General features: G+C 43.0%; 3 protein-coding genes across 4 annotated transcripts; all 3 read right to left on the reverse strand.

Annotated features, from left to right (window-relative positions):
- Nucleotides 1–692: 692 nt before the first annotated feature.
- LOC103699725 (1-aminocyclopropane-1-carboxylate oxidase-like) lies at nt 693–2373 on the reverse strand. Its single transcript, XM_039130774.1, has 3 exons — nt 2155–2373; nt 1827–2062; nt 693–1743 (listed from the first exon to the last, which is right to left on the reverse strand). Exons 1-3 carry the CDS (start codon nt 2356–2358, stop codon nt 1161–1163), a joined length of 1023 nt encoding a protein of 340 aa, XP_038986702.1. The 5' UTR covers nt 2359–2373; the 3' UTR covers nt 693–1160.
- Nucleotides 2374–3408: 1035 nt separating this feature from the next.
- On the reverse strand, nt 3409–6678 carry LOC120112128 (beta-mannosyltransferase 3-like). Of its 2 annotated transcripts, XM_039130776.1 has the most exons (6): nt 6350–6678; nt 4917–5361; nt 4733–4825; nt 4401–4505; nt 3872–4305; nt 3409–3727 (listed from the first exon to the last, which is right to left on the reverse strand). In XM_039130776.1, the coding sequence occupies exons 2-5, from the start codon at nt 5043–5045 to the stop codon at nt 4270–4272; spliced, it is 363 nt and encodes a 120-aa protein (XP_038986704.1). In that variant the 5' UTR covers nt 5046–5361; nt 6350–6678; the 3' UTR covers nt 3409–3727; nt 3872–4269. The 2 variants fall into 2 exon arrangements, with proteins under 2 accessions (XP_038986704.1, XP_038986703.1); XM_039130775.1 differs by lacking the exons at nt 4733–4825; nt 4917–5361; nt 6350–6678 and having other exon boundaries at nt 3872–4720.
- A 13923-nt stretch (nt 6679–20601) lies between these two features.
- LOC120112250 (1-aminocyclopropane-1-carboxylate oxidase-like) lies at nt 20602–22544 on the reverse strand. The gene is made up of 3 exons (XM_039131119.1): nt 22383–22544; nt 22015–22250; nt 20602–21184 (listed from the first exon to the last, which is right to left on the reverse strand). The coding sequence occupies exons 1-3, from the start codon at nt 22482–22484 to the stop codon at nt 20602–20604; spliced, it is 921 nt and encodes a 306-aa protein (XP_038987047.1). The 5' UTR covers nt 22485–22544.
- Between the last annotated feature and the right edge of the window lie 902 nt (nt 22545–23446).

Consider the following 23446-nt stretch of genomic DNA (forward strand, 5'->3'; position numbering starts at 1 on the left):
TGACATAATGAGCGTAGTTTCCTCAGATCAAGTCCATGCATTCCAAATTCGAGTAGCCCTGCAACTTCCTACACCGACTTTTTTTTTCCCTCTCGCGAGTTTAGCTTTGCGACTTCGTATCCATTGGATCACCAAAATTAAAAAATATTTAAGAATCCAATCTATAGTGTGTTAGTACCACATGTTACAAAGTTTCAGCCCAAGGAGCCAAGGTTTGAAGCTGTGGCAACCATGTGAAGGCAAAGCAGAAGCTAGAAATGAACATGAGAAACAAGGTTACATGGATTTAGTTTTTGTTTCAACCTATGTAAGTGGGAATGCTGAGTCCTACAATGAACGGTCCTGTGTTGGAGATAATTCTTTTACCATCTAAGTTTGAGGCTATAAATAGTTCTTTCTGCATTAGAGATAAATTCTTTCTTTCTTTTTGATTGCATTCTTTTCTCTCTCTCTTTTTTTTTAAAAAAAAAAGAAATGGGATTGGATTCACTTTCCTCGCTCCTAATTTCTTGCTACAGAAAGATAGATGATAATTTAACACCTCTTAGAGTCTTCTTGCTTGGTTAATGCAATCCAAAGATTCCAAAGGCTAGGGTACCCAGACTAGAAGAATGAAGATAGCAATCAAAGACAAGACAACGCAATGTGACATGGTAAAAAGAGTCCATCTTTAATGCAGAAAGAATTATTTATAGCCTCACACATTGATGGTAAAAAGAATTACATGGTAAAATAAGTTACAGCAGTCACAACTGAATTAGCCCATGATCTCAAGAGTACAAACTACAAATTAAGTGAACACTGACTCAACAACACCTACAAACTATAAATTAAGTGAACACTGACTGAACAACACCACCAAATTTTATGACCCGTCCGTCCAGTACCATGTTACAAACAATCAACTCTTGCAAATTAATTAACCAACACAGGACCACTCATTGTAGGACGTCTCAACATTCTGACTTACACTGGTTGAAACAAAAACTAAATCTATGTAACCTTATTTTAGGGTGCAATCATACCAGCACTAATGCACCATAAGAACCCCCTGGGAAGTCCTCGTCTTGCATTCATTTTATTCTTCTTCATTAAAAAAAAAAAAAGAATCCATGTAACCTTGTTTCTCGTTTTCATCATTTCTAGCTTCAGTTTTGCCTTCAAATGGCTGCGACCGCTTCAAACCTAGGCTCCTTGGGCTGAAACTTCTGCTTGACATACACATCCATGTAGTCCCCGAAGACAAACTTGGGGTACAAAGGTTGAGCCACTTCTCCGGGGGTTGCTGGAGCTATCGTGGCCTTGGGGGAGGGGTTGTAGAAGGACGCAATGGAGCGGCGGTTGCCATTGCTGGTGGCGAGCACACGGTGCCACACGCTTTTGTATCGCCCATTGCTGAGCACCTCTATCTGATCTCCGGTGTTGATCACGATGGCATTGGCTACAGGCTGGACGTCGATCCACTGGCCATCTTTAAGCATCTGGAGTCCACCTACATGATCGTCTTGGAAGAGCAGGATGACGCCGCCGGCGTCGGTGTGGGCACGAAGGCCTTGAACGAGGTCTAGGCGAGGGCATGGCGGGTAGTGGCTCACCTTGGTCCCGAAGAAGGGCTCGTGTTCGCCATTGCCGGAGAAAGCATTCTTTATGCAGCCCTTCTGTAAACCCAAGTTTTCATCCATTATTTCCATTAGTTTCTCCGCCAGCTTCTTGAGCTCTCTCCTGTATTCCTTCATGGTTTCCCTGCAAGTTAAGGAAGAGAAGGGTTTTAATGAAGCAACCGTATATGTCTTCGGTTGACCTGGCCGGGAAGTGTAGGATCTTACTTGAACTCTGGGGGGTTGGATGGCCATTCATTGTCGTCTTGGAGAACAAACACATCCTCCCAATCCACGTCGTCCAACCGCTGAACGTTACTGTTCTCGCCTTCTTTATCCTCCAATTTGTTCAACAACTGGACAGGGTTGGATTTCTTGAAGGCTTCAGCTCTCAGTTTGTAGCATTCAGAGCTGACCTTCTTCACGCGCTCCAGAAGCTCCACCGGAATCCCATGGTTCACCAGCTGACAACAGCAACAACAAGATCGTTGAGAATAAATGACAACATTTAATATGTTCATGGCCTAAATGGGTTGCGGCAGTGTTACTGACTGACCTGAAAGAATCCCCACTCTTCGCATCCATTGGCGATCTTAGCCAAAGTTTCGGCCCTTTCCTTGCCATCCAACTTCGAGAAGTCGATGACCGGAATTGCCATGTCTAATAGCAAAGGTAGTTCTAGAGAGGGAAGATGAGAACTCAGAAGCTTTATGGCAAGTTTCGGAAGTCTCTCTTCTGCTGTGAGTGGAATTGGTGGCATGGTTGGCCTTTTATAATGCACCGTCTCGGTGTATTTAGACAAGAAAACAGGAAGGATAGTAATTAATGACATTAATCACATTAATCAGGTGTTGGTGGCTAAGCTTGGTCCAAAGGTCATCTTGGGTGACAGCTTTGTCCGCAGCCTTCTTTCCATTGACTGGGATACGCAAGAGCCTTCTTTTCAACTTCCAAGCTAATTAAGTTTGACCTGAATGATCTTAAATTCTATGTAGGTAGGCCATGCCTTCCAATATATATATATATATATATATATATGGTCTAATTTTACAGACTACCATGTGTTAATAAAAGTAGACCATATTTATCTACCTACCTACCTGTCTGCCTCTCTATCTATCTATCTATATAGATATCAATCTCTATGTGTATGCATGCATATGTTGCCTAATTTTACTGGGTTCTTATCTAGTTCTGCTAGATCTTTGTTGCACCACGCTGGACTTAATCAATAATTGATGATAATCGTAAAGCGAGGATGATGGGATATCTTATATGTACTTAAATTAGATGTACACACTACAAGAAAATACATATTCAGCGACTAAGATTTGAGTTGCCGAATAACCATATTTGGTCGCCGAAACCTTTTCGCGACTAGAATACTCTTCGTCGCCGAACCCTAGTCACTGAAAGGTTTTGGCGACCAATATTGTGTGGTCACCTAAGGTACACCAACAACGACCAACGTTTGGTTGCCAAAGCAACTTTTCAGCGACCAAATTTGTTGTCGCTAATTCCCACGCCGACCAAATAGTTGGTCGTGGAATGTTTGTCTTCCGCTACCAAAAATATGGTCACTGAATGTCTATCTTCCCCCACCAATAGTTTGGTCGTAGAATGTATTGGAATGCATTGGCAACAAACATTTTTTGGTGGCAGAAAGTATTAACCTGTATTTAATTAATAATTCAAATTATAAGCTTAATATTTATTTTTGGGCTCGTTCCAAATCCTGTACAACCAACACAGCCTATCCATTATCCATATTGCACAATACATTTGCTCATCCAAATAGAAGTATACACAATGTTGGAGAATCCATAATCATTCATTATAAATATCATCATCTATAAGTCTAAAGTCAAGCAAACCTATTAACCATTCATCAAAATGTTTCATCCATACCATATGTTAAGGTGATAATCATCACCAAACACATCAAAATGTAAATTAAAAATCCCAAAATATCTGATCTTGCAATTCATCCAAACAACCATCATGTAGATAAAAATATGAATAAACAAAAAACTGATTTCTGCTTGTAGACAACTCCACCATGATCATCTGAACAAAAGCTATCCATGTACCAAAAACTAGATTCACATGCTCATAACTCCACCATGTATCTGAGAAAGCAAAAAAGAATACACAATCAATAACCACATGTGAAAAATAATAAACTAAAATTCAAGTATAAGTTCACAATGATATTTCACTTAATTTGGTCTAAATCTCTAAATAACCTACGTAATATAAATGAGAATACATACCAACGAGTATTTGTGCCACCAGTTGATGACATGGCCCCATCATGATGGATAGACGACTTATGCGTTTGAGTCTTTTCCTTTAAGAACTCTGTCACCAAACTTGTAAGATGTGCAATTTGCTTCTGTTCTTCCTCTCGCTCTTTCTTTTCCTCCTCACGCTCTCTCCTCTCCTGTTCCAATTGCCTCCGCAGCTCCTCACGCTCCATCTCACGCTCCATCTTCATCTCCTCCATCTCAGCTTTAAGTTTCTGTAACTCCCCAACATGGTCTTGTGACACACGACTAGGTGTGGAAGAAGATGAAGAGGGCTTCGGCCCATCCCCAAATCCAAGAATGTATCTCTTCCTTTTTCCAAGTGCCTGCCTAGACATCTCCTCTGATGTTAATTGCACACCGGATTAGGAAGATTCTTCTCGCAAGCTCAACATCTTTGACTGTCAATGCAAAGGTAACAACAGAATTAAATGTATATATAATCTTGCAAAAGCATAAAGTGATTTAAATTATTATTGAGATTTTAGATACCTACATGTTTCACGGCGCAAATAGGATCAATCCACTCATTGTTCTTCTTGGTATGAGTTTTCTTATAGAATTCTGGAAATTCAAGGTTTTCAGAACCATTAAACTCCGGCTGCAAAGTGTAATTTAGATTAGCATATAGCCACTATATAATAAAAAAACTAGAATAACTGTCAGATCTACTTGCATAAATGATTCCAAAAATATACATGCAGCAAACTAGAATAAAAAATCTACTTGCAGCAAATTATCTATTTTACAATAGCCAAAACTATCCCATAGACTGTTTCACAGGCAATTCACTAAAAATATAGCCAGTACATACTCAAAATATATTACCTGTATAGTCATTGTTGCAACAAATGACCGAGATCCTGAACAATGATTGTACTCAAGCTTTTTCCTAATCTTTTTGCCAGCTTTTGATCTCACCTTCAAAAAAAATACAAATCAAAAATCTAAAGAAAACATTATGATCAAATATTTTACTTATAAACTCTGAAGCACTAAATATGTAAGTTACCTTGTGTTCTTTGCTTTTCCACACATCGTCAATTAAGTGGCGCCAATCCTCTTGAGTCACATGTTCGTATGGATGACTATAAGGATCCACATGTAAGACGTTCTTAACATGCTTGTAATGCAATTTCATATTGTGCCTTCAATTGCATATTCTCCATGTTGCACCCAAGTCTTGTAAGAAGGCGAGATTCCTTTTAACATTAAATGAATCTTGACAACTTGAATCCTTTGTTTTTTGTCATTCATGCACTCGACACAAGGACACCAAATATCATTTGCTGAGCCTAAATTTGCCACCGCAAATTCAATAAAGGACTTCACCCCTTCTCTATACTCTTTACTCTTCATTCTATTTTTTATTGTCATCCAACTCTTGTCCATTTTAACTGACCTACAAAGTACTTCATCAAGTTAGATTGATTAGTTTATAGATTTATTTTTGTATCCTGCAAAAAAAAGTTGCAGCAGAAAATCAGAGACGGCCCAATACATTTGGAGGCCTAAGACAAATTCAGTGAATGAGACATTTCTTTTTTTTTATTATTATAATAATACTAAATTTTAATAAGTACAAAATAGTTAAAAAATGATATGAAAATAGATAGCTGTCAAGTATACTATTTCAACAAAGATGCATGAATCTAACAAAGATAAAAAAGCCTCTTCAGTTTAATATAATTCTTGAATAGGAGCATGAAAATATATTTAGTTTAAAAAAAATTCCATCTCCCATCTCCCCTTCGATACCACGGCAACCATTCAACCCAAATAGAAATGGGAAGAAAAAATTAAAAAAATCTCCACCCTCTCCAATCCCCCTATCTTTCTTCCCGATGGCCCAGCTGGATCGGAGTAACGTGAGGGAAGGAAAACCAAGACCAAAACATCCTCTGTTTCTCTCCACCCAAAACAAAACCACCGTCCCCAAATCCCTCCTCGCTCTCTCTCCCTGCCGGCCTAGGAAAAGGACCTAGCCCCAAATCTCCTCCCCGGTGGCGGCGGCGGCGGCGAAGGAGGAGAAGCCTTCCGCGGTGGATGCGGCGGCGGCGAAGGAGGAGAAGCCCTCGTCGGTTTCTTCTTCTCTCGCCTCGCCTCCAAATTCCCCGGTGGCGGCGGCGGCGGCGAAGGAGGAGAACCCCCGAGGACCCCCGGCCACCGCTCCCTCTCCCTCTCCCTCTCCCTCCCGGCCTCTGCAAAATAAAAGGGTTTCTTCTTCTCCCGGCTCGCCTCCACTGGTTCCCGACGACCCCCGACGACCCCCGGCCACCTCTCCCTCTCCCTCTCCCTCCCGGCCTCTGTTTCTCTCCCAGCTTATCAATCCTCTCCCGGCTGGCCTCCTAATTTCCCGACGACCTCCGGCCACCTCTCCCTCTCCCTCTCCCTCTCCCTCTCCCTCCCGGCCTCTGCTAAATTAAAATCGAGAAGAGAACGTACCTTGGGACGCCGACGCCGAAGGGATGACCGAACGGGCGAACCGGCGAACGGGCGATGCCGACGTGCAGACGTGCGGGTGAAGGCAGGGTGAAGGCGGGGTGAAGGCGACGTGCGGGTGAAAAGGAGAAGAATAGGGAATTAGGTTTTTTTTTATTTGGTTTCCCTGCATTCATACTTTTCGCGACTAAATTGGTTTAGTCGCTACATATGAACCTTTAGGAACCAAAATTTAGTCGCTAAAACTTTTACCTCCAGCCCGCGCGAAATACTGGACTCGCGCCAACTTGATTTTGATTTTCTACGATCAAATATGCATTTAATTGATGTAAAACAATCATTCAGTAACTAAAAAGGATGCATGCAAATTTATTTCGGAGCGAATTTTCGATCCTGCCCGTAGGATGTCCAAAAATTCTATATATTTTTAAGCGAATTTTCGTTCCTGCCACGTCCTCATGTCGCGTATCCTGTCGATCCATATATTTATTTGATAAGGAGTCAAGCATCGAGCTCGAGCTTTTAAAATTATATTATAATAATAAAAAAAAAAAGAATTTAAGTATGAAGAAAAGTTGTGGGATTGAGATTTAGCCGAAGAGACAAGAATATGCATGCCTAAGTGAATTAAGATGTCAAATGGCACCGTTTGAAAATAAGTAGTTTTTTCTTTTTTTGAACTTAGAAATTAGCATTTTACAGGGGCTAGCACAACATCGTTAGTTTTACCTCCAGCCCGCGCGAAATATTGGACTCGTGCCAACTTAGTATTGCTTTTCCGCGACTAAATATGCATTTCGTCGGTGTAGGATATTTATTCCGTCACTAACAAGGATGTTAGTCGCCGATAGCCTTCTTTTCCGTGACCAAACGTTAGTCGCCCAAAGTTTTACCGCCACCCGCCAACTTGGTTTTGCTTTTCCGCGACCAAATATGCAGTTCGTCGGTGTAGGATAATTATTCCGTAACTAACAAGGATGGTGGTCGCAGATAGCCTTATTATCCGCGACGAAACGTTAGTCGCCAAACGTTTACCTCCACCCCGCCAACTTGGTTTTGCTTTTCCGCGACCAAATATCCATTTCGTCGGTGTAGGATAACCATTCAGTAACTAATAAGGATGTTGGTCGCAAATAGCCTTATTTGCCGCGACCACGATTCATGTAGTCGCCGAAAGTGGTCGCTGAAAGTGTATTTTCTTGTAGTGACATGTTTGGTGGGACTTTTTAATATCTTTGATCACATCATATTCTGAGATCATGAAATTTTCTGAGGGATCATTTCTGACGTCACACATGCTCTGAGGCAAAATTGGTATTGGAATAAACCTTTTCCGGTCTCAAGGGATGGTAACAAGGTCCCAGTCAAACTTTTCTACCGCTTGCCCGCTCCTCTACACGTGGACCGCTGTACTTTGAGGAAGCTTGCCAGGCGTCGATAAGCTTTCCACCCTTGGGCTGACATGGTTTCATTATGCTTGTTTTGTTCACGCTAACTTCTTTCTTCGTGAAGTGAGTCACGCCTCAAACCCATCATCCGGGTCCGGCACGTGACCGGCCGCATGAGCCCTAGAGCAGTGCCCTAAAGATCATGCAAGGCCTAAGATAAACAATAATTCAATAAATCCACAACTAATAAATTAATTCAAATTGACAAATTCGACATGTCCAAATAAACAATCGGTTCAATTACAAGATTTTCAAATGTTCATCAATAAAAGATAAGCTGCTTCTATCTATCTAGCAATCTGACTCCAGATCGATCTCACTTCTTGTCCCACCTGACAGATCCTACGAATCCAGTGCCTCTGAAAAAAATGTAAGTGTAGTATGAGCTTTTCCAGCCCAGTAAGAATCCCAACAGCCACACACAATAATAATAATAAATAATCAAAGCATCAAAATAAATGTCATTTCATCATTTCAAAGGCTCAACAAACAACAAATATATATAACCATTTCATATTCATAAATCCTTTTTCACATTATGTGATCAATTTCCGTATTACTCTGATTCCCAAGTTTTCAGATTTTTCACTTCTGGCTTTGGACTAACCAAGTTTATGACCCAGTCCAAGACTGCACAAATCCCACGCATAAGCTCGTGGCAGCTATCTCACGCGTAGGCCCGTGGAGGCTATCCGACGCATAAGCTCGTAGAGGCTATCCCACGCGTAAGCCCGTGGAGGCTATCCTACGCATAAGCTCGTAGAGGCTATCCCACGCATAAGCTCGTGGCGGCTATCCTACGCATAAGCTCGTAGAGGCTATCTCATGACAAGGTTAGTCCAACCCATTTTACATGTCTAGTTTATATGTTTTAACCATATTTCACACTCATCACATATTTTCACATATTCTCAAAAATATGATAATTCTTCCCAATTTAATTATTCCAATATTTCATAATAAACAAAATGCACACCTCATATGTGTCATACAAGCTCATAAAATTAATATCAACATATTGATAAAATATATCCAACGATAAATCCAATATATGCATAAATAAAAGTGCTCAGATGTAGGGATTCTTACAGGAATTGCAGACTGACTCAAACACAGATCTAAATCACAACCTACGCGCTGGGGTGCTGAGTTTCCTGATCAAAATCTCCTGGCACCGCTGACTCTTTCCCTACAACATCAATTATAAATCACGAACTAAATTATTTAATATTAAAATATTCTGAACCATAACTTACATATACTTTGGGGCCCATTACCAGGTCCCCAATTATCTCAACCCCTCCAGATTTAGGGGCAGTCGGGGAGGCCCGACTCCCCACCTTGTACCACTGGCCTGTGCTGTTGCCAACCATGGCTGCCGCCATGCCGGCGATTGTGGTCTCGGTGAAAAGAACAAAAGGAGGGTGAATGAGAGAGAAGGGAAGAAGACCCTTCTCTCTTCACGGATGGGAGTACATCTCCCCTTCCCCATTTCTTGGCCCAAGGGCAGCAGTCGCCACCTGCCCAACCCTCAGCCACCACTGGTCGGACCGTCGCCGGCCGCTACTGTTGCTGTCACCGGCGATGGTGGCCGACCAAGAGAGGGAGAGAAGAAAAAGTTCTCCTTCTTCTTCTTCTTCCCCCAAAACCGACACTGTCCCCTCCCCCTTCCTCTATTTCTTCCACGGAAAGGCCACCGTGATGGTGGCTCGGCTTCCCCCCCCACCCGACGGCAGTCACGGTGGCCCACGCCGCCGCCGTCGTCGTCACCGGTGGCCAACCGACGGGGGAAAGAGGAGGAGAGGACGGGATCACGAGGAAGAAGGCCTCGGATCCGCCATCTCCCATCTCCAACTAAAGCCCTAGAACCCAACTCCGGCCATCGCATACCCCGACCAACCCCACCGCCATGAATCCCAGCCAACCCGGCGGCCGGCGGCCGGCGGCAAGATCCAAAAAGAGAAGCCAAAACAGGGTACCCATGTTTCGGATCCTTCTCTGACGATCTCACCGGCCAAATCTTCACCCATGCCGCCCCAAATCCATGAAATAAAACACAAAGGACCATGCTTACCTCGGTCCGGTGGGGGTGCTCCGGCGGCCTTTCCGGCGACGAAATCGGAGAGAAAACTCGGATTTTCACGCACGGGTCCAAGATCACTTCACCGATTTGTGGGGATCTTCTTGAAGGGAGGAAAAGTTTTTCGGCTTCCTCCACGGCCGGCCGGTTCTCGGCTCCGGCGCTGGATCTCCTCCGGCGATCAACCCTAGCGCCGCCACCCCCCTTCACCCTTCTTCTTCCAAGATCGTGCCCAGGGCACGATCGTAATAAGGGGGATGGGCCCGGTCTTTTCGGGCCGGCCCGTCCACCCTTTCCTTCTTTTTTGGGTTTTTACATTCCCCCTCCTAAAAAAAATTTCGTCCGCGAAATTAACGTACCTGGAATACCAAAGAGCTGAGGGTGTTTGGCTTTTATTTTTTCTTCGAGCTCCCAAGTGGCCTCTCTTTCGGAGTGGTTGCTCCATTGCATCTTTACATAAGGAATGGTCCGACTTCGCAATACTTGATCCTTTCTATCCACAATCCGTACCGGGTACTCTTCATAAGTTAGATCCTTCTGCAGACTTATAGGCTCAAAATCTACCACATGGTTCGGGTCCGGAATATATTTCCTTAGCATTGAAACATGAAATACATTATGCACACTTGATAAAACTAGTGGTAGAGCCAAACGATATGCCACTTCTCCAACTCTGTCCAGGATCTCGAACGGACCAACATATCTAGGGCTCAATTTGCCACGAATCCCGAACCTCATCACACCTTTAGTAGGAGATATTTTCAAGAAAACATAATCACCAATCTGGAACTCTAGTTCTCTTCTCCTATTGTCAGCATAACTCTTTTGTCTACTCTGAGCTATAAGGAGCCGTTCTCTGATCACCTGTATCTTATCCACAGTTTGTTGTACTATCTCTGGACCCAATACTTTTCTTTCTCCCACATCATCCCAACAAATTGGAGATCGGCATTTCCTGCCATACAATGCCTCAAAAGGAGCAATCTGAATGCTGGCCTGATAACTGTTGTTGTAGGCAAACTCAACCAGCGACAAATGACTATCCCATGCACCACCCAAATCCATGACACAAGCCTTTAACATATCCTCCAAGATCTGAATAGTGCGCTCCGACTGTCCTTCAATTTGTGGATGAAAAGCTGTACTGAAGTCCAGTCTTGTACCAAGAGCTTTATGAAGGCTCTTCCAAAACTGTGACACAAATCTAGTATCTATGTCCGACACAATTAAAACCGGAATCCCGTGCAGCCTCACAATTTGCTCTATGTACAAACTTGCCAATTTCTCCAGAGGAAAGCCAACTCTAAACGGCAAGAAATGTGCTGACTTGGTCAGTCGGTCAACAATTACCCAAACTGCATCATTACCCCGAGGGGTCTTAGGCAAGGCAGTCACAAAATCCATGGTGATATGCTCCCACTTCCACTGAGGAATAAGAAGAGACTGTAATGGTCCAGCAGGCCTCTGATGCTCAGCTTTCACTTGCTGACACACTAAGCACTGTACAACATACTGAGCTATATCTCGCTTCATGCCACTCCACCAAAAATTTTTCTTCAAGTCTCGGTACATTTTAGTACCTCCTGGGTGCACTGTATAAGCTGAGTTATGGGCCTCATCAAGAATCTCTTTCTTCATTTCTAGTACTTTTGGCACACATACCATGTTCCCGAATCTTAAAGAGCCATCTTCATGCACTCGGAATTCTGACTGCACACCTGACTCTACTGTTTCTCTGATCTTCTGTAACTCTGGATCCTCTCTATGAGACATCTTGATCTTTTCAATTAGAGTAGGCTGCACTGTGAGGGTAGCCAAATGTAACTTAGGATCATGTAGCCGTATCTCAATCCCTGATCTCTCCAAATCTAATAAAATATGCTTCTGTGTAGTGATTAATGCTGCCAGCCCACTTAAGAATTTTCTGCTCAAAGCATCAGCCACTACATTTGCTTTCCCCGGATGGTAACTGATAGCAGGTCATAATCCTTCAGTAGTTCTAGCCATCTTCTTTGCCTCAAATTCAGCTCCTTCTGTGTGAAGATATACTTCAAACTCTTATGATCTGTGAAAACCTTACAGTGTTCTCCATACAAGTAATGCCTCCATATCTTCAGAGCAAAAACTACCGCTGCCAACTCCAAATCATGTGTAGGATAATTCTGTTCATATGACTTTAACTGTCTAGAGGCATAAGCTATTACCTTCCCATTCTGCATCAGAACACACCCAAGTCCTTTACGAGATGCATTACTGTAGATGGTGAAGCCTTCTGTTCCAGATGGAATAGCTAGCACTGGGGCTGTCACCAGACGCTTTTTCAGCTCTTGAAAACTCTGTTCACAGTCATCTGTCCATTCAAACTTTACTTGCTTCCGAGTCAAGCGACTTAGAGGCATGGCAATACGGGAGAACCCCTCAACAAATCTTCTGTAATATCCGGCCAATCCTAAGAAGCTGCGCACTTCAGTTACATTGATAGGTCTACACCACCCAACTACCGCCTCCACTTTCATTGGATCAACAGAGACACCTTCTTTGGAGATCACAAGCCCAAGAAAAGAAATGCTATCCAACCAGAATTCACACTTTGATAGCTTAGCATACAACTTATTTTCTCTAAGAATTTGTAATACAACCCTTAGATGTTCTTCATGTTCCTGTGGGCTCTTTGAATACACCAAAATATCATCAATGAACACTACTACAAATTGATCCAGATAAGGTTTAAATATATGCGATTCATAAGATCCATAAAGGCAGCCGGTGCATTTGTCAAACCAAAAGGCATGACCAAAAATTCATAATGCCCGTATCTGGTCCTGAAAGCTGTCTTGGGTACATCCTCTGCCTTTATTTTTAATTGGTGGTAACCAGAACGAAGATCATTTTTTGAGAAAACCTGAGCCCCTTGCAGCTGATCAAACAAATCATCAATCCTTGGTAGTGGGTATTTATTCCGTACTGTCACCCTAGTTAGTTCCCGGTAGTCTATACAGAGTCAGAGGCTACCGTCTTTCTTTTTCACAAATAATACAGGAGCGCCCCAAGGAGAAACACTAGGCCTGATAAAACCTTTATCCAGTAACTCCTGTAGTTGTTCCTTTAGCTCTTTCAATTTAGCTGGAGCCATTCGATATGGAGCTTTTGATATTGGACCAATGCTAGAAATTAAGTCGATGGAGAACTCAATCTCCCTATCAGGGGGTAATTCTGGCAATTCATCTGGAAACACATCTAGAAACTCTGTCACCACCGGAATATCCTCTAACTTGGGCTCCTCTTTCTGTGTGTCTAACACAGCAGCTAAGAATCCTTCACAACCTTTTGCAAGAAGCTTCTTAGCCTGTAGAGCTGAGATTAATTTCATTTGATGAGGTGACTTGCTACCCACCAACCCAAACACTGGCTGACCAGGGATCTGAAACTTGATCGTTTTCTCAAAACAATCAACAGTAGTATGGTATGCTGCCAACCAGTCCATTCCAAGAATCAAATCAAAGTCATTCATCTCTAAGACCAACAAGTCTGCATTCATTTCCCTGTCCTCAACGCCCAAAATACAGTTCTTGCAAACTGAATTAACTAATATAACATCTTCACTTGGCGTTGAGACACAAAGATCAAATTCTAATGGCACCAGTGATATTTCAATATTCTTTCTAACAAAATTGGCCGATATGAATGAGTGGGTAGCACCAAAGTCAAATAAAACATTTGCATCATATGACATTAACCTAATCATTCCTGTACATAGTCACAAGGCACCTAATCACAATCTTTATCCATACATGCACAACATATATAACCTAACCAAATTTATGATATGCCAACAAAAGAAAATATTAGGGATGGATTTATTACCTATCACCACTGAATTAGAGGCCTTGGCATCCTGCTCTGTGAGTGCATAGACCCGCCCCTGGGTCCTAGGCCTCTGCTGCCCTCCCTCTTGTTGCTGTCCTTCCTGAGGTGCTCGGTTTATAGGGGCTCTCTGAGAAGACTGAGGTGCCTGTCGCCTCTGCGGTTCTTTTCCACTAGGACATACAACAACCTTATGCCCTTCTTGACCACAAAAAAAATATGTCCCTCCAATCCAAGTGCAACCTCGCTTAAGATGAGGTCCTCCACATCTGTAGCATCTAATGGCACCTCGGGCTTGACCTCTGTCTCTGGTGACAACTTGATTCGGTCTCTGATCCTTTGACTTGAAGGGTCTACTATTTTGGCTCGGAGAATCAGTAGATCGAAACCTTTTCTTCATATTCTTTTCTCTGGCAGCCTGGGCATTGTCAAACCCTTTTTCTATCACCAGGGCTTTGTTAACCACATCTTTATACCTAGACAGTTCAAAAGCAGCGACTTGTTGTTGAATCCGTCCCCTGAGTCCATTTTCAAATTTTCTTGCTCGGTCACTATCCTCTGATATCAAGGTTGGAGCATATCGGGATATCTCTTCAAACTTTGCTGCATACTGAGCAACTGTCATATCACCCTACTTTAGTCGGTCAAACTCCCTATATTTCTGGAATCGGATACCTTGGGAAAAATATTTCTCATGGAAAACCTTTTTAAATTCCTCCCAAATGAAGGGGGCATCACCCGGACCAAGCTTCCCTTTCTCCATTTTCCACCAGTCAGCTGCCTCACCTTGTAACATAAAGGTGGCAAAAAGGACTTTCTCCTCATCAGGGCACCTTAGAGCTTGAAAGACTTTCTCAATCTGTTTCAGCCAGCTCTCAGCCTCCATCGGGTCAGCCGTACCTTTAAATGCTGGGGGTGCATACCTCTGAAAATCCAACAGACTGACTTGGTGCTCCGGCTGAGCTGTAGTACCTTGGAACTGCTGTTGTTGATACATTGCTTGCTGCTGCTGTTGTTGTTGATACATTGCTTGCTGTTGCAGCAACTGTTGCTGCAAGAACTGTTGCTGCACCTCTACCATCCTCATCATGTCTGCTCTGGCAGCAGCTTGCTGTTGCACCATCATTTGCATCAACTGTGAAGCACTTATCGTCTCCTCAAGCTGAATACTTGGTCCTTCGGATGTCCCAATCTCCGGAGCTCCCATCTCTGGAGTACTGCCAGTAGGGTCAATAGTGTGCTCCTGCCGTGGCACATCCCGAGTCGGCGTGGCTGATGTACCTTCCTGCTGTACAGAGGGTGCCCAAGCCGTGGAGCCATCTGCAAATTAAGTCGGCTTTCGGGCACGCCCTCGTACCATATCCACCTACACAATTTTTTCCAGCATCAAGATTATAAGATTGAGGAAATTTTGCATCCTTCATATGCTAATCACACCATTTTAATATCTTACGTGTTTAGTGATTTTCCCCACTCAGGCTTACTCGAGCCTAAACCCTAGAATTCCTAAACCTTAAGCTCTGATACCAAATCTGTCAAGCCCCAAACCCATCACCCAGGTCCGGCACGTAACCGGCCTCATGAGCCCTAGAGCAGTGCCCTAAAGATCATGCAAGGCATAAGATAAACAACAATTCAATAAATCCACAACTAATTAATTAATTCAAATTGACAAATCCGACATGTCCAAATAAACAATCGGTTCAATTACAAGATTTTCAAATGTTCATCAATAAAAGATAAGCTGCTTCTATCTATCTAGCAGTTTGACTCCATATCGATCTCACTTCTTGTCCCACCCGACAGATCCTACGAATCCAGTGCCTCTGGAAAAAATGTAAGTGTAGTATGAGCTTTTCCAGCCCAGTAAGAATCCCAACAGCCACACACAATAATAATAATAAAATAATCAAAGCATCAAAATAAATGTCATTTCATCATTTCAAAGGCTCAACAAACAACAAATATATATAACCATTTCATATTCATAAATCCTTTTTCACATTATGTGATCAATTCCCGTATTACTTTGATTCCCAAGTTTTCTGATTTTTCACTTCTGGCTTTGGACTAACCAAGTTCATGACCCAGTCCAAGACTGCACAAATCTCACGCATAAGCTCGTGGCAGCTATCTCACGCGTAAGCCCGTGGAGGCTATCCTACGTATAAGCTCGTAGAGGCTATCCCACGCGTAAGCCCGTGGAGGCTATCCTACGCATAAGCTCGTAGAGGCTAGCTATCCCACGCATAAGCTCGTGGCAGCTATCCTACGCATAAGCTCGTAGAGGCTATCTCATGACAAGGTTAGTCCAACCCATTTTACATGTCTAGTTTACATGTTTTAACCACATTTCACACTCATCACATATTTTCACATATTCTCAAAAATATGATAATTCTTCCCAATTTAATTATTCCAATACTTCATAATAAACAAAATGCACACCTCATATGTGTCATACAAGCTTATAAAATTAATATCAACATATTGATAAAATATATCCAACGATAAATCCAATATATGCATAAATAAAAGTGCTCAGATGTAGGGATTCTTACAGGAATTGCAGACTGACTCAAACACAGATCCAAATCACAACCTACGCGCTGGGGTGCTGAGTCCCCTGATCAAAATCTCCTCGCACCCCTGACTCTTCCCCTACAACATCAATTATAAATCACGAACTAAATTATTTAATATTAAAATATTCTGAACCATAACTTACATATACTTTGGGGTCCATTACCAGGTCCCCAATCATCTCAACCCCTCCAGATTTAGGGGCAGTCGGGGAGGCCCGACTCCCCACCTTGTACCACTGGCCTGTGCTGTTGCCAACCATGGCCGCCGCCATGCCGGCGATTGTGGTCTCGGTGAAAAGAACAAAAGGAGGGTGAATGAGAGAGAAGGGAAGAAGACCCTTCTCTCTTCACGGATGGGAGTACATCTCCCCTTCCCCATTTCTAGGCCCAAAGGCAGAAGTCGCCACCTGCCCAACCCTCAGCCACCATTGGTCGGACCATCGCCGGCCGCTGCTGTTGCTGTCACCGGCGATGGTGGCCGACCAAGAGAGGGAGAGAAGAAAAAGTTCTCCTTCTTCTTCTTCTTTCCCCAAAACCGACACTGTCCCCTCCCCCTTCCTCCATTTCTTCCACGGAAAGGCCACCGTGATGGTGGCTCGGCTTCCCCCCCACCCGACGGCAGCCACGGTGGCCCACGCTGCCGCCGTCGTCGTCACCGGTGGCCAACCGACGGGGGAAAGAGGAGGAGAGGACGGGATCACGAGGAAAAAGGCCCCGGATCCACCATCTCCCATCTTCAACCAAAGCCCTAGAACCCAACTCCGGCCATCGCATACCCCGACCAACCCCACCGCCATGAATCCCAGCCAACCCGGCGGCCGGCGGCAAGATCCAAAAAGAGAAGCCAAAATAGGGTACCCCTGTTTCGGATCCTTCTCTGACGATCTCACCGGCCAAATCTTCACCCATGCCGCCCCAAATCCAGGAAATAAAACACAAAGGATCATGCTTACCTCGGTCCGGTGGGGGTGCTCCGGCGGCCTTTCCGGCGACGAAATCGGAGAGAAAACTCGGATTTTCACGCACAGGTCCAAGATCTCTTCACCGATTTGTGGGGATCTTCTTGAAGGGAGGAAAAGCTTTCCGGCTTCCTCTACGGCCGGCCGGTTCTCGGCTCCGGCGCTGGATCTCCTCCGGCGATCGACCCTAGCGCCGCCACCCCCCTTCACTCTTCTTCCACGATCGTGCGTAGGGCACGATCGTAATAAGGGGGATGGGCCCGGTCTTTTCGGGCCGGCCCGTCCGCCCTTTCCTTTTTTTTTTTTTTGGCTTTTTACAAAGTGTAAGTTTTTGGACGCTATCATATCCAAAATGCTAGTATGGTAAAACTAGAAAATTATCTTATGTTAATCATGATTTGTTATTAAATTATCGCCTCATACATACTTACATATATATATATATATATATATATATATATATATATATATATATATATATATATATATATATATATATATATATATATATATAATATGGATAATTGTAGTTGATGAAGAATAATTGCCATGCATTAGGTAGGCTAAAGACTTTTATTTGATTATTTCAAATAATCAATAGATACGAAGCAACCAGCCATGAGTCTCCGACTGGTAGATCGATGGGCGGACACGATAGATTATTGGTGGCTCCCCATCGTTCATTATCCATTTTTTTTCTTTTAATATAACCAAAACAAAAATCATACTCGAAGGATATCCCTCAACATTGTTTGTAAAATCTCTATTATGCAAGAATAAACATACAAATATGGTATATAAAACTTATCCATGTGATGTTAATATCACAAACGACTATCATCCAAGTACTAAACACGCAATAAGGTTAAAAGAATGCTCTGATACCACAACATGAAAACTATCTTAAGTAAAATAATTTTATGCAGCGACAATATTGGTGATGCATATCTCCAGCCATAATTGTTCAAGTATTAAATTAAAACATATCCACAATAAAATTTTAAGAAGGAGCTTTCTAACCTATGCTTCTCTAAAAGCCAAAAAAATTGATAGAATATCATAGGCTCAAAAATAGACTAGGCAAGAAATTCTTATCAGACGATTAAAACCTCGCCAGTTTTTTTATTAAAAAAACTATCTATAAGCATAACTAGAGATAGTAGGTAATTATCGATCACTCAAAGTTATCTGATACATGTGGGCTATATAGAGACGTGCTCAGCATCCCTTCCACTGATTCTATTGCTATTTTCTTGCATAAGTTTATAGTGTTAATGATTTAGTTGCAAAACTAAAGTTTTGCATTATAATGGCGTGTACTTTGTTGTCTGGATAGTTTCAACATGAGAAAAATACGGTTGTGCAGCTCTTTTTTCTCTATCATATGACTAATTTAAGGATTTCTTGGACAGCGACAAATAGCCATTTCAACCAAGATAAAATGTCCAGAATTACTATAAAATACTATGTTAAAACTGGTGTGAGAAGTTTTGGTCCTCCCAAGCTCAAAATATTGTACAAGTCCTAGAATTTGATGGCCCACGAGAAAGATTTGTGTGGTCACTTCCTGTTTCTCCCCACGCACATCCCCATTTTGAACAATGCCATCTTTTGGACGGGGTGAATTTTGGAAGCAATTGACATGAGAAAAAAGTGGATGGCTGACATCCTCGACATGTCCACGTGGTCCGTCTGTGAGGTAGGATCGTCGTCCCTACGTCCTGTTTAACTAGGAGTGTAAATAAATCAGATTGAGTAGAGTCCAGAGTGACTCCGATCTAATCCAATCCGATTTTTTGTTCGAGTTTTAATTTTGGACCTAGATTCGACCCGGTTGAAGATCGTATTAGGTCGGGTCGAATCCGAGTCGGATCTGAGTCGGATTCGGATTCGAATCGGATCCATTTTTTGTACTTTTTTTTTTGCTAATACGGGTGGATCATACCTGACGGGTACGGATACACCCAATAAAGTCAAAAAATAGGATACATCGGAGTACCAAAGGCAGCTCCTCATCTACAGTCCACAAAGTGCCTCCGGAAGGACTAGCTACATACGCAGCAACCCAATCCGCCGCACCATTGGCTTCACGGTAAATATGCTTGGCCTGAAAGGCCCCTCCATCCCTCACCATAGCCCAAATATCCCGGAGTAAAGGATGGTCGCTACCGTCACCCCTAGGTCCCCCCTGGATCCAACTGATAACGGTAGCAGAATCACCCTCCAGGATGATAGATCTGGCCTGTAACACACACCGGGCATGACAAAAGCCCGCCTAGGCAGCTCTCAGCTCCGCATTCGGTACCGAGGTGTCAAATAGCTGACTACTCCCAGCAGCCACAACCCTAGCAGACGGGTCCCGAATAACGAAACCCGCGCCTCCCCTAGTGCCACCATCCAAGACTGACCCATCAAAGTTGACCTTGAGGAAACTCGGAGGTGGGGGCTTCCAGGTGAAAAACACCGTGCGGAAAGCTGCCGAAGCAGAGTGGGAGCTCCAGATGTCCCGAGCTGTTAAGGTCCCTCCAACGGGGGTGATGTGACACAGCTCTGCTGCCTGACAGCGAGCACTCTCGACCACAAATCTTGGCGACATATGTCGTTCGCCGAATGTACGAGCGTTCCTGGCCAACCAGATCTGGTAGGCGGTACAGCTCGCTCGAACCAACACCTGACTAAGCGTCGGGGACTCCGAGCCTGGATGCATGGACTGTAAGAACTGGTCCCTACAGCTCCAAACCAACTGTGGGACTCCTGCCAGGCGCCAAGTATCCCTCGCCCATGTGCACCGAAACAGGACATGGTCTACCATCTCGACCGCACCACACAGCCCACACTCCAATGGGATCCTCACTCCTCGTCCACCAAGTACAGCTCTCGCAGGGAGCCGGTCCCAAACCATCTTCCAGAGGAACAACGCGACCCTCGGGAGGAGGCCCAATCGCCAAATCCAGGCGCATTCCAAATATTCCAAACCAATCGAGTCCAAATTCAAGCATCCATATATATTGAGAGATGAACAATCAAAGACGAGACAAATATATTCTAGTAGACAACAGAATTAAGGAACTCACTCGACACCACAAACTTTCAGTTTTGTATTCAATAGACACTACAAGCACTGACTCAACGGCACACTCAATATACCATATGTGCTATTGCCTGATGCAGGCAAGCATCTCTAGCAAACAACACACCCAAACTACACGACGCAACTTCCACCCTTGCATAGGCTGAACAAACTACTCATATGACTTTATCCCTTATCAGAAAAGCTAGGAGGTCACACTCTTATTCACTTCTATCTTCGTCTCTTCCTTCACATAGCTGCTACTGCTTCAAACCTTGGCTCCTTGGGAAGGAACTTCTGCTTGACATACACATCCATGTAATCCCCAAAAACAAACTTAGGATACAAAGCATCAGCCTCTTCTTTGGTGGCTGCTGGAGCTATGGAGGCCTTGAGGGAAGGATTATAGAAGGAGGCAATGGAGCGGCGGTTACCATTGCTGGTGGCGAGCACGCGGTGCCACACGCTCTTGTATCGCCCATTGCTGAGCACCTCTATCTGATCTCCGGTGTTGATCACAATGGCATTGGCAATAGGCTGAACGTCAATCCACTCGCCATCTTTAAGGATCTGGAGGCCGCCAACTTGATCGTCTTGGAAGAGGAGGATGACACCACCGGCGTCGGTGTGAGCACGGAGGCCATTCACAAGGTCCAAGCGTGGGCATGGTGGGTAGTGGCTCACCTTGGTCCCAAAGAAGGGCTCATGCACGCCATTGCCAGAGAACAAACTCTTTATGTAGCCCTTCTCCAAGCTCAAGTTCTCATCCATTACTTCCATCACCTTTTCAGCTAGCTTTTTGAGCTCTCTCCTGTATTCCTTCATGGTTTCCCTGAAAGTGTGAACAGAAAAAAAAGAACATCATCCCCATGTAGGAGTTGTTAAAGAGAAAGACTATGTTTTTTGAGCAAGTTTAGCTAGCATATTATGTAGACACTCTGCATTTGTAGGACAATTTTATCATTTAGCAAAACTGCATAGTTTTACTTGTTTTTTTTTTTTTTGTTTTCCTGACGTGAAATTCTAGAACCACTATATATGCATGCAGTAATAAGCAGAATCTAAAGGGGAAGATAATAAGCATTCATATTTTCTGTATGATAAAACCATACGACAAGTTTCTATGATTCTTTTTTCTCCCGAATAGCTCGCAGTAATATATGGCCCTTACAGTTGAGTTATTATACTTATATTTATAGTCATACGTAGATTATGTACCATCTACCTCCATTACTTTCTTTTCATATTTCTGTATTTTAATCCCTATGATTTTATGTTTAGAAATTCCTGAACAAAAATCCAAGAAGAAATATTCACGATCTCTTCATAAGAATTATCATTTATCATTGAAACTGAGAGTAATATTAGGTGGTCGATATTATAAATAAACTATCATCGTACTAGTGGATTAAATAGGTTGGTAAAATCTGAAAGTCAAATTTTGTAGTAAAACGTAGTCAAGTCTTGCTATAATGGGGTTAGCAGAATCTTTAGTACCTGATTCACCAAATCAACACAAAATCCAGTTTCCTTTGGAGTAATAACAAAAAGAGAGAAAAATGCATGGTATACGCTCATGAAGGTGGCAATATAATAGTTATATATCTCTTCTTATATGATTCACGCATAACCTCTAATCAAGGTAGAGAATGGAAGGCTTACTTGAACTCAGGGGGGTTGGATGGCCATTCATTTTGATCCTGGAGGAAAAACACATCCTCCCAATCCACATCATCCAACCGCTTGATTGCACCCTCCTCAACTTCCTGGTCCTCCAATTTGTTCAACAATTGGACAGGGCTGGATTTCTTGAAGCCTTCTTCTCTCAGCTTGTAGCATTCAGAGCTCACCTTCTTAACTCGTTCGAGAAGCTCCACTGGAATCCCATGGTTCACCAGCTAAAAGCGATAACAAGATCGAATGGATGGAAGTTGGCATTTAGCTCATTAATTAGACAATACAAGAGAAAGAAAAAAGAAATAATAAGAAAGTATCCATAGCCTGTGGACTCGTAAGTACTGTCAGCTAACCTGAAAGAATCCCCATTCTTCGCATCCATTGGCGATCTGAGCCATAGTTTGGGCCCTTTCCTTGCCATCCAGCTTTGAGAAGTCGATGACTGGAATCGCCATACCTAACAGCAAATGTAGTTCTAGAGAGAGCTTAGCTTTAGGACAAGCTCTGAAAGTGTTTCTGCTGCAGCGGTTGACTGGAACTGGAGGCAAGGGTGTCCTTTTTATAGTCCAACAGATTAGATGTCAACATCTTGTTTGATCTCAGGTATATCTGAATCAATAAGAACAGTTATCTGCTAAGATATAAAAATCGAAGGTGAGTGCAGCCATGGCTGGCCACAGCTCAAGTTTTTCCATCAGGGGAAATCTTTATCAATGTATTTAGTCTAGGAAACAGATACAAGTGAAGCTCTCTGACCTAGTAATTAAGATGATTATTAATCAAATTGGTCAGGTGATCCAGGTTACTGGATTTAAGGACCCAGTGGAAGGGTGATGGCTAAGGGTGCAAATGGGAGGATAGGACCAGTTGGGTCTTAACACGATATGAAGTGACGCAAATCTTTTCTTGAGAGAGTTGTTGATTATGAAATGTTGTAAATCAAATTGGTTTCAGTTTCATTGTTAAAAAAAAAAATTATCTATTAAAAAAAAGATGATGGGATATTGTATATATGTACTTAGTTTCACAACCATAGGTGAAGACTCCATGTTGAGTCGGCAAACAGGGAATACATTGAATGAACTTCGATACTTGGAGCATATCATATCATCCATCACGCTATTCTCTGAGATCAAATAATCTTCTCTGTGATCATTCGCGTCATACATATTCTTGTATCTTAGGCAAAATTGTGAAGCAATGTCTAAGGGCATGAATCTTGAAGGCTCGGCATACGGTATTGCCAACAAATTCCAACTTTTCTTACTCATTTCCTATTATCTTTGTTGTGAATTGTTGTATTTTGAGGTGTCATCACATATTTTGGCATTTTAAAAATCAGGAGAATGACAGCATGATGGTATGACTCTTATAATAATGCGTAAATAAAATTTAAGATGATGATGAAAGATTACTT

Source organism: Phoenix dactylifera, chromosome 10, assembly GCF_009389715.1.
Source record: "Phoenix dactylifera cultivar Barhee BC4 chromosome 10, palm_55x_up_171113_PBpolish2nd_filt_p, whole genome shotgun sequence".
In the NCBI taxonomy this organism is placed as follows: domain Eukaryota; kingdom Viridiplantae; phylum Streptophyta; class Magnoliopsida; order Arecales; family Arecaceae; genus Phoenix; species Phoenix dactylifera.

What these genes read in the sequence shown, in the direction of transcription:
- LOC103699725 (XM_039130774.1), bottom strand. Translation starts at nt 2,358, where the DNA reads ATGCCACCAATTCCACTCACAGCAGAAGAGAGACTTCCGAAACTTGCC. An exon ending in AAGAGTGGGGATTCTTTCAG is followed by an intron (nt 2,063 to 2,154) that starts GTCAGTCAGTAA and finishes TGCTGTTGTCAG; the next exon opens with CTGGTGAACCATGGGATTCC. An exon ending in TCCAACCCCCCAGAGTTCAA is followed by an intron (nt 1,744 to 1,826) that starts GTAAGATCCTAC and finishes CTTAACTTGCAG; the next exon opens with GGAAACCATGAAGGAATACA.
- LOC120112250 (XM_039131119.1), bottom strand. Translation starts at nt 22,484, where the DNA reads ATGGCGATTCCAGTCATCGACTTCTCAAAGCTGGATGGCAAGGAAAGG. An exon ending in AAGAATGGGGATTCTTTCAG is followed by an intron (nt 22,251 to 22,382) that starts GTTAGCTGACAG and finishes TATCGCTTTTAG; the next exon opens with CTGGTGAACCATGGGATTCC. An exon ending in TCCAACCCCCCTGAGTTCAA is followed by an intron (nt 21,185 to 22,014) that starts GTAAGCCTTCCA and finishes TCACACTTTCAG; the next exon opens with GGAAACCATGAAGGAATACA.
- LOC120112128 (XM_039130775.1), bottom strand. Translation starts at nt 4,242, where the DNA reads ATGTCTAGGCAGGCACTTGGAAAAAGGAAGAGATACATTCTTGGATTT.